This window comes from Microtus pennsylvanicus, chromosome 10 (genome assembly GCF_037038515.1).
Source record: "Microtus pennsylvanicus isolate mMicPen1 chromosome 10, mMicPen1.hap1, whole genome shotgun sequence".
NCBI classification, from domain to species: Eukaryota; Metazoa; Chordata; class Mammalia; order Rodentia; family Cricetidae; genus Microtus; species Microtus pennsylvanicus.
The window spans coordinates 94,244,100-94,260,028 of record NC_134588.1 but is presented as its reverse complement, the minus strand read 5'-3'; the positions used below and the strand labels follow the sequence as shown (position 1 = coordinate 94,260,028).

The 15,929-nt window shown below is 40.0% G+C and overlaps 1 protein-coding gene across 4 annotated transcripts in view; it reads left to right on the top strand.

Moving 5' to 3' along the window:
- Rgs7 (regulator of G protein signaling 7) overlaps positions 1–15,929 on the top strand; it is a 357,666-nt gene that overhangs the window by 242,384 nt on the left and 99,353 nt on the right. For all 4 annotated transcript variants that reach the window (XM_075989209.1, XM_075989210.1, XM_075989208.1 and 1 more), the window contains exon 4: positions 13,098–13,148. In XM_075989209.1, the coding sequence (XP_075845324.1) occupies positions 13,098–13,148 (51 nt within the window). The remainder of the gene's footprint in view (positions 1–13,097; positions 13,149–15,929) is intronic.

Below are 15,929 nucleotides of genomic sequence, written 5' to 3'. Positions count from 1 at the left end.
ACAGCTCTCATCAAGGTGGTGAGAGGCACCCCAGGAGTCTTGCTTGACTTTTTGAGCTTCTGGGGACCCTCCCTCTAGACTCTCTCTCCTTGATGATTGATCCTACCTGGGGTATCCTTCCTTGGATGGGCTTTTCTCCCTGTCAGCCATTAGCTGTGGTAACAGTTGTTAAGGACAACCCTGAAAGAAAGGAACAGCCCTTCTTAAAGGGGTCAGTCCCTATTTCCAAGATTGATCCAAATTTCAGTAACCTCTTACCCCTTTGGAAGAATCATGTTCAATGTTTAATCTATGTGAGGAAAATGTTCAGGTCCTACTTATAATATCTGTATTAGTAAAGTTGTGATCGTTGCTTAAACTATCAGCATTGCTCAAGAAGTATTATTAATGTTTGATGGCCAAGTTCAAAGGTCAAATCTCTCTGAAATGAGTTTCTTTCTTTCTTTCTTTCTTCTTTCTTTCTTTCTTTCTTTCTTTCTTTCTTTCTTTCTTTCTTTCTTTCTTTCTCTTTCTCTCTCTCTTTCTTTTCTTTTTCTGTTTTTGAATCATGAGAGAAGTAGCCAGAAAAGGCCCATGTCCTATGACACACAGGCTTTACATACAACAACAACCAACAGTGAGGTGAGAAACAGCAGAACTTAGCTGTTAGTGTTAGAGCTAAGAGCATTTCTGAAGACACCTGAGTTATTCTGAACTCACATTGGCTATGAATAAAAGAGGAAGGAAATGGGAAGTGGGGGTGTTAGGGAACAGGAGCACATTGAGTAAGGAGAGGTCTGTTCCTCTGGGTTGAGTAGGGTGGTGGAGTCGAAAGTCTGCATTATCAGGCACTTAGGATTTGACCTACTAGCAGTTTTATGTCAAAGTTGTCCGCGCTTTCAGGGACTTCGGTGCAGTTCCTAGGTTTAATAGTCAAACTATATTGGTTATCTGAGGAGTTCTGTGTATTCTCTTTTGAAACCCAGAGTCAAACTAGGTCTCAAGTTAAGAGACAAAGAAGGATATTGTAGCTGTGTATTGCTCCTAACTGGAGAACACTCCTGTTCTCTCTGCTTCTCTGTCTCTCTCACACACACTCACGCACACACTTAAACACACACCCTAAGTGTAAAAAAATTGAACTGGATGGTTGCGGTAGTACACACCTTTAATCCCAGCACTTAGGAGGCAGAGGCTAGCCTGGTCTATAGGGTGAGTTCCAGTACAGCCAAGGTTACAGTGAAACCCTGCCTTGAAAAATAAAAACAAACAAACAAAAATTGACAAAAATATTCCCAAAGAATCTTCTTATGAGACATGAGAAAATTTTTAGAGTTTTATATCTTGTGACAGATTTTAAAATAAAAATATTCACAAAATTCAGAGAGAGAGAGAGAGAGAGAGAGAGAGAGAGAGAGAGAGAGAGAGAGAGAGAGAGAGCGCACAGGGTTCCCAACAAATTCCTAACTGGTGAGGCCAATATGTTACTTAGTCTTTTAAGCTTCCTCATCCAGGTGTTAGTCTTACTCTGGCTGGCTTTCACCCCTTCCACCAGAAGGAGACATTTGTTCTTCACTGCAGATCACTCTCACCATTCCCCTCGGGCCACCCATGCAATGGAACGGAATCCTGCTCTCTCAACTGGGTACCACATGAATAATGTTTACCTGGGCATGGAAACTTGTTAAATGGGTTGCAGAAGTAACAAAACTGGACTGTTATAATGGCCATTAGAAATGTTCACACCCAAAAAAGTTTCAATAGTCAATTAAAAATCTTAGCTCCCAGATCCCGGTCCACTCCCGTAATGAGCTTTTGATCTTCGTAGGTTTAAAAGTTATAGTTAAGGAACTGGTCATGTCAAACTGGCCTGTGAGTTCTGAGTAAACAAGAACAACCTTCTTCTGATCACCCTGACAGGGCACTGAGGACTGTGCCGAGAAATGAACCCATCCAAGTCCATCTTGGTGAATCGATGAATTTATTAAGCTTACTTACAGATCACGGGTGAGAATTTCCTTACAGGAGCATGGATCTTTCAAACAGCTACATCAACAGAAAGGTCACCCATGGGTGACGACTCAAGAGCAGGATCACTAGAGCTCCTATGTGCTCTTCAGGCAGTTCAAACAGGGCCAGAGTCTCCTCTGCCCAGCAACTGTTTACTGTTGTATAACCTTGGGAACCTTGCCTTGTGAATCTTGTGAGTTTTTTCTTTCTACAACTTACAAGTTTGGTTTACTTCCTGGATCTTATAGTTTTCCTTCATCATGGAACATGTTTCAATCCCCAACACCATCACCACCTGCACCACTACCAAACCCGAGTCTGGGAATACACAGTTTTTATCATGAAACTCAATGATCTTTTTGGATAAAGCCATTTTTCTGCTAAGACTGTGCAGAATGCCATAGCTGTGCACTGATTACGGATGAGCTCGCTGTGTTTGTGTGCTCAGAAGCAAACCCAAGACATTGTCTAAGATAGTCTCCAAACATTTTGAAAAGGAGCTACAACCTTTAGAAAGTAAAATAGGAAGAGGATTTTTTAAAGTAACCATCCATTTTGTTCATTTATTTAAAACAGATTGCAACTGTCTCTTTGCTTCCCTCTATCCAGCTCCTCAAATCCCCCTAGCATGTGTGCTGAATGAACCACTGATGATAAAACCGGCAAGCCTGCTCATCGCAGGAGAATGAGGGCTCTCAAGCCCTGCTGTCCAGTTACGGAGGAGAATTAAAAGCAAATTGCTCATTGTTAGCGATGTAAGCAAAACCCAGCTTCTTTGCTTCTACATACGGAAACAAAGAAAAGCTGTAGGAAACGGCCCAGCTCTGCTGACAGCAGCCATGAGGTGCTCGGTCAGCACTGCCTTCTGTGAGCATGGCTAAGGACACTGTGAATGCTAACTCCATTACCCCTCTGTCTGCATCCCCATTTGCAACACCACGACCATCTTGCTTGTTTCCTCTCTACTCACAGAAATGATCCAAAATTGCCTCTGTAGATAGAATACCATAATCGATTTGAGGGAAAACGGTGTTTGTCCAATTCAGATGATGTTTTCTTAAGTATAGAGCCTGGAATTTATTATAGTGCCCAAATGAGTCAAAAAAAAAAAAACTTCTCTTTGTTCTTCAAGGCAAAGGAAAATGTTACAAATTATTATTTTTTTAATATTTTGTATTTTGTCCAAACTGAAAGGCTGGGTCAGTCTAACAGCTAATTGAGTGGTGGTGCACGCTGGCAGGGTGGCAGGGGTGGCGTATTTGTCCACATCTTCCTCCTGCAGAACTGGTGAATGTGCTCTTATTTGGGAAGCGGGACTTTACAGATAGAATTAAATGAACGGCTTCAACGAAGCCCTCCTGGGTTGTATGAATGGGCTATGCATCTGGTGAAGAGAAATGTCCTGATAGGAGAATAAGGATGGAGAATAAATAGAAGGGGGTGTAAAGACTAGACTAAAGCCAACTTGTCTTCTGCGGCCTGTGAGACGTGCTGACAGCTGATAGAAGCTGGAAGAGACAGGAATAAAAAGGACACATGCTCCTGCCAAGCCTTTCCTTTTAAACTTCTGTTTTCCAGAACTGTGAGAGAATACATCCAAATTTCTTCATGCCGCTAAGCTTTCCCTGGGAAATTAATACTTGCACGTTGTATTGGTTAGCTAGACCACAGCCCTGGAAACAGCAGCCATCAGATTAACCTGTGAAACAGCTAGTTGAACAGTTAGAAAACAAAGTACACTTAACTATCACAATGTTTATAGTGCTCTAAGTCAAATGAGTAAATCAATAATTGATTAAAATTAAGTCACACATCAAGTTTCCTTATGCTTTCTTCACCAAACTGTATTGTTCCGGTCTTTCTGCCATCTTCACTATAGATCCGACTAAAAGCAGTAGACAGGAACCACACTGCAGCTGACCTCCAGATTTCCTTCTGTAGACACTTCAGCTCACTGTTCTTGAATTCGGCCTCTCAGTTTTTCAGGACATGCATAGAATAGAGTCTAGTTACTTGACAGAATATGCATGAATGACTTCCAATCCAACTTCCAGGAAAGTCCTTTGTTGCCTCAAAAATTTCCTGAGTGCAACCTCCACTAGCTGTATTCTCTCAGCAGTCTGCGTCAGTCTAGATCCAATGACAAACTTACTGAAGATCACTTCCTTATTCGATTGTTGTTGTAGTTCTGGGGGTGTTGTGTGAAAATTCTTCTGGGCAATTAATACCTAATTTTGGTTTATTCTCTTTGTTGTATTTTATATCCCACATTGTCTTACCTAGCTTGTAGGCTTCAGGAAATTTCTTCAGGAGTCTTTTGAGGTATGTCTGCCAGATTCCAATTTAGTAGTTTTTCGGTGAACTCTTTCCTTGTAACCAGTAAATTAAATAGAACGATGGCCTAGTTAAGATCTGAACAGATGACTTGGGTAAACGACATACTTTGTCTTCAAACATTGTCCTATGTTCTTATGGAAGATATCTTGGGGTGACTGTTGAGTTTGGAGAGACATAGATAAGATGGGAAACTAGAGCATGTCAGCATCTTCTTTGGATCTGTCATGATTCTTATTTGACAGAGATATAAAAAACACTGCCTACTACAAAGTGGTACAGGGGTCCCATATAAGTTAAGTTATTCCAAGAATATGATTGCTATTTTTTTATTAAATTAATCATTGTAAATTTACTTAATGAAGCAATCTTTTAATCTAAAATTTACAAGATCATAAACTTTATGGGGAACAAATTGAACTCGTAGTACTTGCTTTGGTACAAACACCTATGAAGTCAAGATCTATTGGTCAATGGGTTAAAAGTTCCTTATGGTGCTTGTTTAATTATTTAAGTTATGGTTAGAGAAATTGAATGCATTTTACTTCTTTAGCAATTGAGAAAAATGCTAACAGCTCTAACACCATTGGGTTTTACTGACTGGTTTTGTATTACATGGAATATTCTCAGTAGCAGTAGGATAGTGTGTCTGAAGGAGTACTTAGGGACTGAGCAGAATGAATCTCAAGACTTCAGCAAGATGAAAGTTAACTATTCATTCACAGCCATGGCTTTCCTCCTGGCTTTCAACAGATTTGTCAGGGGAAATGTTGGACTTCCTTGTACAAACCTGAAGATCCCGGTAATAGGGTTTTTCCAGTCACCAGAATCAGGATGATTTATTTCTTCTCAAGTCCTTTTTGGAATCCTTTACACATAGTAACTAATGAGACTTTTTCCTTCCCTCCAGTGACTGTAGGCATCTGAATGTTATGGTGCCTCCTGGAAAATAATAAATATTCATGGAATACTAATAAATGAATACATGAGTCACGTCATTCCTACGTTCGAAAATGACTACAACGCTATAGCTATATGACTGGCCCAGCAACTTTTGCTCTCTTAGCCATTCTGTGACATCACTAGGCCACAACCAACATGAATAAAAAGGACTTTAAAAAAAAAAGACGTCCAGATAGCATTATATAAGAGCTAACATCAACTCATACAGCTATCCAAACAATGCTACCTACCTGTCAACAGAATCACATTCTGCATACCAGAGAGGGCAAGTGTAAGGGTCGAGGAAGCATCAATGGGGATGAATGGGGTTCACAGGCTCAATACTGTTGGACTTCATCCTCTCTGAATTTTAAAGCAAAACTTGAGAAATATAGATAATAAAAGATTATAAAGGAATAAGAGGCTTTTCATAAAGAGAAGGGGGTAGAAATCTAGGATTGGTGATCCGCATCTGCTATTTGACGTCCTTTAATGTCTTTTATCTAGAATATGCAATCACTGCCATTTCTAGAACGAGTGCCCAGGGGCAGTGAGGTGACTTCAAGGCATTATCCTCTTCCGGTCCTAGGGTGGAGACTTTGTCAGGAGTAGGATTTAACAAGGTTAATTACGCTATCAAGCTGAGAAACCCGGTCAGCTGCCGCCTCTCAAGAGTGCCATTACTTTGTTTCATTCTTCCTGTCACTGTGTCTTACTAATAGGAGAAGCAAAGTCACTTTAATTATGCAGCGTGACACTGAGGAACTGGGGGAAGGTAATATCTCTAGAGCGCTATTATCCAATAACATCTTAAAGCTCTGGATGAGGTCTTTCTTTCTTTTCGCACCTGGGAAGGAGGTGGCTGGTCATCAAGGTGTGTAGCTCCAGTGGCAGACAGGAGCCAGAGTGTGGAAAGCAGTGTCCCCATCACTCCCCCGATGCAGTAAAATTGGCCATAGCAACACAACGTATATGCCTGGCATGTATAGCTTTTCTTTTTCTGCATGGAATCACTGATTTTAAGGTCCCTGTGGGCCTCTTTTCCTTTAAATGATAGGAAGATAGAACCGCAGGCAATGAAAAGAGACATCGGAAATATGACCCTCGTGTGTTTTGTGTAGCGGAGCATTTCTTGCTTATCCTATGGCTTCTGTCACTGAGGCAGTCTCTCCTTAGTTTCGCTTCCCTTATGCTTTTCTTCCCACGCCAGTGTTTTGGTTTAGAAGATTGTACTATGGAGTCCAGGATGGCCTCAAACCAGCAATGCTTTCTCAGCCTTCCAGTCCAGCCTCTTCTTTTTCTTAAGCATCATAACTTGGTGGGAAGAGCCTTAGGCCTTTTATGAACTCCTGAACTTGTCGGGTCTTCCTTGACTTCTTATGTCCTAAGGAAGTCTTTGGGACCTGCCCTCTGCTCTGGCTTTGTGCTGCTCAACTTCTCACATCAGTTGTAGATTGTGGCCCGATCACCTGAGCCAGCTCAATGTAAGATTCCCTTCCCATATGCATCTCTACTACTGCAACTTTCATCTGCAGATCCCCTGATGTCCAGTAGAAGTGTTCAAATTCATCCCCCTACTCCATGGGCCTGTATTTTTTCTTTTGGCATAGAATCTTGCTATCCCAGGCTGGCGTAGAACTCACTATCTTTCCACCTTAGCCCCACAGGTGCTAATATTATAGGCCTGCCCCACTACACTGAACTCTTAATTTCCACCAGGCTCCCATATTAACAACTCAAGAAGCCATTTGAGCTGCAGGGCCTCGTCCAGTTTTTCAAGGTCCGCTTCAATCCATGCTGTAGACTTCTGTGGTTGCCCTTACTTTTTAGCCCCTCCATTGGGCTGCCTGTCTTTGCCATCTGTCTTCCCATTTGACGGGGTCCACCTCTGAGGCAGGAAGGATAGAGCAGAAGTGTCCTTCAGTTTTCAGGTCTCTGGAATGTCTGGATTTTTCTGGAAGGATGGATTCTAGTCCTCTAAGAGTCAAGCAAACACTTTCTGTGAAATATTGCACTGAAACTTGAAAAGAAATCGAAAACAAAATTCTTTTGTTTTTTAGGCTCACCCGTAAAGATTCAGAATTGATGAGCACACTCTCTTAGCCCTCTGTTAAAGGCTTTTATCTGCTCAAATCTAAACAAAATTTATTTTATTTTGCTTTTGGTGTGTATTCCATTGACTAAAGTAGAATGCATCATAGTCCTGCTTAGAGGCCAGAGCGATCTGTGTGTGGCTTACATAGATATATGAAAATCGTCTCACTGTATGGCTCTTCCAGACATTGGGTCACACTGACCGAGGGACAACCATATGGGAAGGAAGATGATGGCACAGTTTCTGATGAGATAATCAACTTTTAGTGGAGCTCACGCCTTTTCCACCATAGGCTCCAAAACTCTGCTAATTTGAAAGTCACAGAGCCAGGGAGGCCGAGCTTATGAATGTTAACTAATGTATAATTGCATTCTTGAGAGAGAAGCTTTTGATGTATGGGTTTTAATTTAATTTGTGCCTCTTGCCCTCTGGGGAGGAGAGAATTAAAAAAAAATCCCAATTTGCAGTTTTATTCTTGGCACATTACACATACTCTTATTCCTTTCTCTGTATTGACCCAGTCAGGGAGGGATGAGGCCAGAGCAGGGGTCTTATTCCAGTGGGATGTTCTCCTCATGTGCATGAATCACTGAATTTGGGGGTTCTCTGTGTTTGAGTCCAGCAGCGTTGAACTTGAAACAAGAATTTATAGGGGAATCTCAACACTTTGACTCCGTGACCACTACCCAGGTGGTGGGCTGGAACTCTTATCTGGTTTTAATAGTAAGAACACACAGGGTAGTCACTCCAAAATAAGGTTTCCCTTTGAGCACTTAAGCCCAGAAATTGCAAGTCCATATTTTTCTCATTATTTATCATCATTGTTACCATCACTATAGATGCTGTTGTTTTCTCTCACTGATCACCCTGAAAAAATCTATCTTTGATATCGCAGTTTTCATGAGCAAGCAATTATTCCCTTTTCTCAGCTCATTCTCAGTAAAATGCAAAGGTCATACACACATCTTGTCATGCTTTCTATAATCTCTTTGTCCTTGGAGTCTGTTACAATTTTGTCAAGTTTGTGCTACTCTCAATATTCCTATGTTCTAATACTCAGATCAGGATTCTGCCTTTGGGCTTTGGGCTTTGTTATTCTTAGCCTGGGATCTTCTGTCCCAGATATTCACATAATTTATTCAATTATTTGTCTTCATATTTGCAACTCAAACCTTATTTTACCAGCAGCATGTGACTTCCTTCACAGCAATCAGAATGATTTGATGCATTTAATTGCTTATTGTCTACTTAGCCCCAACAAAATAGAAATGTGACTTTTCTTACTCACAGTCTTCTCAGCTCTTAGGATACAGCTATTATGTAAAGCTGCATCAAAGACAAGAGGGAATAGGTGTGTTAATCTCATACAAAGTAGATTTTACTACAAGAAAAGGCATAAATCACAAAGAGGGTTATTGAATTACTGTAAAATGGTCATTCCTCTAAGAGGAGGCAACAAACGCTAACCTTCATATTCCTAACAGAGAATATTAGAGCACTCAAGAAGAAATGATGTTCCACCCTCAGTACCCACCTTCTCTACCTTCTTATCACCTGTGTTCCACTAGCCCCCCTTTCATAAGGCTTTCCCACCCACAATGAGATACTTATGTTAGTCATTCAAATCTAAAGATTTGGCGAAGATTCAAATGTGAGTGACAACATGTAGGATACTCTTCTGGGCCAGGCTTACTTCACTCCGTATCATTTTTCCCAGTTCCATTTATTTATTTGAGAATTTTATCATTTCATTTGTCTATAGCTTTAATTGTTATAGGCCAAGATTTAAAATAGATTTGATATATTCTAAGACAATCATATTTCCTTGATTATTTTGTGTCAATTGATCTTCATATCTCCTTCATACTAATTATAGACAATTGGGAAAATGCACTTTGCCTTCTAAGTTACATCCAGTTTCAAAGTGTATTGAAATGTTAACTTTTAACATTCTGAAAATGGAATCCTCTGAAAATGTACCTGGTGTATAACATTCTAGAAAAAAAATATTTCTCAAATGTTCTTTTAGAGAATAAAGTCTTTTTGGTAAGTATATATGAATGTGATGTATGTGGTGTGTGTGTGTGTGTATCTGTGTGCTTGTGAACATGCTTCCCAGAGACCAAGGGAAAATGTCAAATGTCCTCCTCACTCCGTATTATTCTTTTGAGACAGACTCTTAATTGAACCTGGAGCTAGGTTGCCTGGCAACTAGCAAGCCGTAGACATTCTTCTTCCCCTCTGCCAGCACTGGGGCTACAGGTGTAGGTAACAGCCATCGCTTTGTTTGTAGGTGCTGAGATCTGAGCCTAGCTGCATTGCTGTGCAAAAAGCATTCTCACATACTGAGCCATCTCTCCAGTAAATAAAAAATAAAGTCTTTACTTTAAAAATACAATTATAAAAGCATAATCATACATGAATCCACCATAAGGCTCCTTTAAATAGTTACTTTAGTGTGCATAAAATGTGAGCTTCTTCACACGGCAAAACAGCAACACCAGCAATAACATAAAACCAACCCAAAAGATCCTTATACTCTGCTCTTCAGGAATACAGTAATCCCACAGTGCATAGCCCATTTGTATTCATGAGGCAGAAATACATATTCATTTTATTAAAAAATCTGCCTCCAAGCTCCACTTCTTTCTTCTGATGGAAATGTAACAGAGGAAGCTCGGAGGAAGCTGCCGTTTCCCCCCTTTGTTTTGTCTGTCAAAACCCGCTCTTTCTCAGATGTTCTTTAATCAACCTATACAGCAATATTTACGCTCTATGATCTCAGCTTTCTGCCCTATTTTACACTGAAGAAGAAAGGTACCCCCACCCCAAGCTGAGAGTCAGAAACCAGGGAAGCACAGTTGCATCCTCAAACTGCTGGCTGGGTTTGGTTTCACAGATGTAAACCCAGGAGCTAGGAACCTTCAGTCTACTTTGTTATGGAGGCAAACAGCGAAGGCCAGTGAGCCTTTTGCCCTGCCTTGACTGCCTCTCGCTACTTTGTGGGTCCAATGCTGGTACCTACAGGCGATATCTGTTAATGATCACAACAGTTGTATCACGTCTAAGCAATGGCATCTCTTCACTTTTTACCTATCTTATAGCTTTTGTGTATTTCCTGTTCCCACCTCTGCAATGTTCCATGAACTTTAGGGGGGTAGTATAAGTGATTCACGTGGTGCTGGACCCATATCTGTCATGTGTTTACTGTGTTTCAGTCTGTCATGAGGACATCCCCCACTCTCACTAGAAGGGGAGGCTTCTTAATCAGAGAATCCTTTTGACTTAAGTTTTTCTCTGCTTAGCATGACATTATCTATAGGACTGTTACACACTACCTTTATTAAATTGAGATATGCACCCTGTATCCTTATATTCTTCAGGACTTTTGTCATCTAGGATTGTTGGATTTTGTTCAAGGTCTTCTCTGGAGCTGAGATAAATGATCATGTGGTTTCTATCGAGTTCGTTTTTGTGGCAGATTGTGTTTCATGATTTACTCGTATTGAAATATCCCTGCATCTTTGAGATGAAACTGCCTTGTTCATAGTGGATGGTAGATGGTGTTCTAGGATTCAGTTTAGAAATATTTTGGTGAGAAATTTTGAGTCTATCTTTACCCAAGAGTTTGCCTATAATTTTTCTCTTTTTGGTTGGGTCTCTGTCGAGTTTTAGTATCAGGGTAATACTGGCTTAGTAAAAAGAATTTGGAGTTGTTCCCTTTCTATTTCACAGAATCACATGAGGAGAATTGGCATTATTTTTTCTCTGGAGATCTGGCATAATTCTCTGCTGAAGGTATCTGTACCTGGGCTTCGAAAAGGATAAATTTCCAAGGGAGAAAATGAACCGGAGCAGTGGGCAAGTTTAGACGCTGGAATGGCAAAGGCTACACAAGAGATGGGGCTTTTATGTGACACTGTGTGGGCTCATATGTGTGTGGCATGTTTGTATGGACATGTGTATGGATGTGGACTTGCCTGTGTATGCACGTGTAAAAGCCGTGGGTTGACATCACATTGTCTGGTTGTTTTGTAGAAGAAGTCGTTGAGTCTGAAACTTATATTTCAGTAAGACTGGCTAGCCAGTAAGCCCTTAGATGTGCCTGCTCCATCTGCTGCTACTGGAATTGTTGGGACATACTGCCACTCCTGACTGTATCATGAGTCAGACCAAAGTCAGATCCTCCTGCTTGCAGACTGAGCTATCTACTCACCTCCTTGTGGACTTTTTGCCTTTCCCTTAAAATGTGGACTTTGTCAATCATATCTGTGTGTTATATACAGTTCCACAGACACCTTTGTTCATTTCTAGTCTTATTAACATCTTCTTTCTCTACCAGGGGCAATGGGTTTCAGTATTATAATGAATCATGAGTTACCTTGAGGCTTGGTGAAGTGCTACATACCTGGGCCACAGGCTTTATCTAGTTCTAGCTGGCCTTGATGGGGGGAGTTTCCTCTTTGTCAATAGGTTTATTCAGGTGCTAATTTTGCAGTCCTGGTCTCTAAGGCTTTCAGGATTTCATTCTCCTCACTCCTAACCCTGCTGTCCTACCTCTGTGCCCCAGACTAGCCTGGGAGCCACTATGAGTCCAGAACAGCCTCAATCTCACCCCTTCAGCCTCCAGAGCACTGGAATTGTGGACATGAACCAGCGCACCTTGCTCCTTTGGTGCTACCTTAGCATTCTAGGGGAAATTCTAGCTAGATCCCGTGAAAGCACTTTCATTGTATTATTTGTCTGCTGAAAAACATGTGCCGTATTTATAAGGAAAACAATTCTAATTCTTTTTTAGCCTAGAATTCTAGCTCTGTCAAATGCACACATCTTTCTCTGACTTTCATATTCCTTCTCCTAGCACTCAAGATACAAACAGAGAACAATAAAGAAATTCTCCTGCTTTCTATTGTTTAATATGTTAGGTCCCTGTAGCAACTACATTTCTCTCCCTTCCATAAATCAAATGCAGTCTTTAGATCTAGCAGAGACTTTCTCATTTCATGTTAGGAGGTGGAAGCCTGCTTTATTTAGTTAGTATGAATTGTTCATTGTAAGCAGGGTCTGCTTCAAATAGACAGAGATGAACTTGAGAGTCTGCTTTGAGGAAATCCTTAAAGGACTTGCTTACATAGCTGTGAGGTGGTGTGGTCCTTTCTCTACTCCAATAAAAGATCCCAATCATTTCAAGGGAAGGGATGAGGTGGCTGCTGTCCCCGAGAAGACAAAAGTGAAGGCCGAGGAAGTTCTCTTGTGTCCATGAGCCTCGAGGTTCTTGAAAACAAGGACCCTGCATGCAATCCCAATGAATAACACTATATGAAGTCATGGGAGCCTAAAGTCTCCAGGCATATTAATGACCCAAAGACAACATTGATTTGGCTTGATATAACTGTGAGTACAATCTAAAATGAAGAGGGGCCCCTCCTGGAAAGTTGTACTGGTGCCATGGTAAGATTTGTGCCTGAAACATGATATTTAATAAACGTAATGACTAAAGCATTAAAATCAATAAAAGCATGATCAGTGTAATAAATCATAGTTAATAATTTGCCATCTTGCACATATGCTCATTAGAGAAATGCATTCACACTGGTGGTTTTGGTACTTTGCCTGTGGATGATCCTTCACTGCTTATTATAATGATTTACTGAAATGAGAACCCTATGTGGAAAGTTCTTAACAGTATCATCTGTAAACAAAAGGTTCTCATCTATTTGTGTTTTTCTTTTTCTAGGGTCAGACATTGTTCAGTGGTTAATAAAGAACTTAACTATAGAAGATCCAGGTAAATAAATTATTTTCCCATTGTTAGATTGTTTTTTCTTTGTGGTTTTGATAAATGTGTTTTTTCTCAAGGCTATTTAAAATAATAATCAAGCAAATTTCATGATAATAAACATAATTAAACTCAAACTCTGTTTAGTGTTTATACAAAGTCAACTGAAAATAAATATTTATGTATAATTTCCACATATATAATATCAATTTTATTTAATTATGGTTATTTGTGATTTTTAGAATAGATTATACATACGTACATAAATAATTGTGCATGTAATTTGTAATTTGTAGCAAATTATTTTGAAATCATTAAATATCTCTTTGGGATACTTTATAGTAAATCTCATTAATTTATCATTTGTCTTAGTTCTTATTTTGAATAAGATTGGAAAACAATATGCTTTTTGCAGTTCTGATTTTTGGTCATGTGTATGTGCGTTTAGTGCTCACAGTGAAATCCTGAGCTCATTTACACTGGTAGGCAGGGTTAGTTCTGTGACAGACTACATTCTTTAGCTTGAAGCAACTTTTACCAGCTTGTGTTTTGTGTCTCATGGAAAAAAACGTTACACATCTCAGACACTCAATGACTGTTGGGGGAAGGGTCGCTTGTTGGTTGCTGCCCAGCTAGCTTAGACTCAAAATAATCACACAGAAACTGTGTTAATTAAAATCACTGCTTGGCCCATTAGCTCTAGCTTCTTATCAGCTAACTCTTATATTAATTTAACCCATTTCTATTAACCTGTGTATCACCATGTGGCTGTGGCTTACCCGGTAGAGTTCACAGCATCTGTCTCCAGTGGCTCCATCACTTCTCTCTGGCTCCACGTTCCTCCTCCCATGCTATAGGCCAAGCCAGTTTCTTTATTCATTAACCAATAAAAGCAACACATAGTCAGAAGGACCTCCCACACCAAATGACTTTTGAAAATGTGATATAAAAGCTTTCATGTGTGGCCAACTATTTACATCCCAAAAATATAAATAAGCTCTGCAATGTAGCAGAGACACTGAGAATCTAATAGCTTTCAGGGGACTGAAATTCCAGCAACAGGGTGTGGAAGAAAGTATGGGGGATACATTGACCTGTATAACACTCTACCTACTACCTGGAATGGGAGGTTTATGTCTTTTGTTCCCCCTCTGCTGATTACTGATTACTACCTTAGAGTGACTTAAACTTGATAGATATTGCATGGAGATAAAAGGATTTTTACCATTTGTGATAGTTTAACAAAACCACTTCATCAGAAAATGTAGCCTGAATTCTGTATCCATGCCCATGCTCAGTTGATACACGAACTTCGAAAATATTTCTGTAGTCGGTTCAGAGGGATTAAAAGTGTTAACTAAAGAATGGAGCCACTATCGTGCAACACTGCACAGTCACTGAGAGAGGATGGACTTAGGATGAAAGCCACACTCTTGGCAAGTTCACAGTTCAGTTTTCTGCCATTGGTATGCCTGATTTGCATATCTATAGCCATTCAGAAAATGGTCCCAAATGTGCTGCTGACTTACAACTACCACCACCAACAATAATATAGATCAATGCATTAAAAATAAGTTCCAAAGAGTATTTTTCTATAACAACTTGATACTTAAAATTTCTGGTGTGGAATCCATCCTGCTGAGGTCCATGCTGACATGAAACTTACCACACAGCCCAAGATTTCCAGTTATGTTATGATAAGCAAAACAAGATGGTGTTTTACTTGTTGGTTTATTTCTTTGAATGAACAAGTTTACCCTAGATGGAGTATAAATATAAGCCTCTCTGGTAGGTTTTCAGAAATGTAAAATGAAGCCCTGGTGATTGTTCTGCACACACAGCCTGCTCTCAACTAAATGTAGTTAGTGATGTAGTTGACATTAAGAAAGTTACTTTTATGGCCCCATGAATGGAGCTGTTTAGAAGGGAGATTATGTTATTATGATGTCTGGTTTACTTTGGACCTCACCAATGTCCTGAATCTGTTTAAAAATGAAAGAGAATCTAATGCCTGGTTCCTGCCTGTCTAGTGTTTTATCTGGCAGCAAAATGTTGTTTGATGGCCTTAATGGTCAATTTGAAGATCTAAATGTCAGTAATTTGTTGAAAGAAGGTTTTTTGAAAACCAGCTGAAAAATAAGACCAATTGTGTATCCAATGGCCCATGCGGAGCAAAGTGAGTTTCGTGATCTTCAAGGCTTTTCCAAGACCCAGGAGCACATATTGTTCACATTATTTAACATTTTGTTAACCAATGCCAGAGTACCTTTCACTCCCATTCCAGCAATTTAGTATCATCAGACACTATGGCACAGTGTAATGTTCATTTTAAAGTAGAACTCCATCATCTTTAGTTAGAATTTACAATTCTTCTTAGTTTTATTGGCATGTACATATATACATTGTGTACATATATACAATAAAACCATCTTAGTTACTTTTGTATTGCTGTAAAGAGACATCATGACCAAGACAACTTATAAAAAATATTTAATTGGGAGCTTGTTTACAGTTTCAGAGGTTTAATCCATGACCATAATTGTAGGGAACATAGCAGCACACTGGCAGGCATGACATTGGAGCACTATCTGAGTGCTTACATCTTATCTGCAAGTTGGAAGGAGAAAGTGGGCATTTTTCCTGAAGCTGGCATAGGCTTTTTAAATCTTTAAACCCAAGTTCAGTGACACCTTTCCTTCAACAAGGCCATGTCTCCTAATCCTTTCCAAACAGTTCCAGCAACTAGGAACCAATTGTTCAAATAGATGAGCCTATGAGGGAGGGGCACAT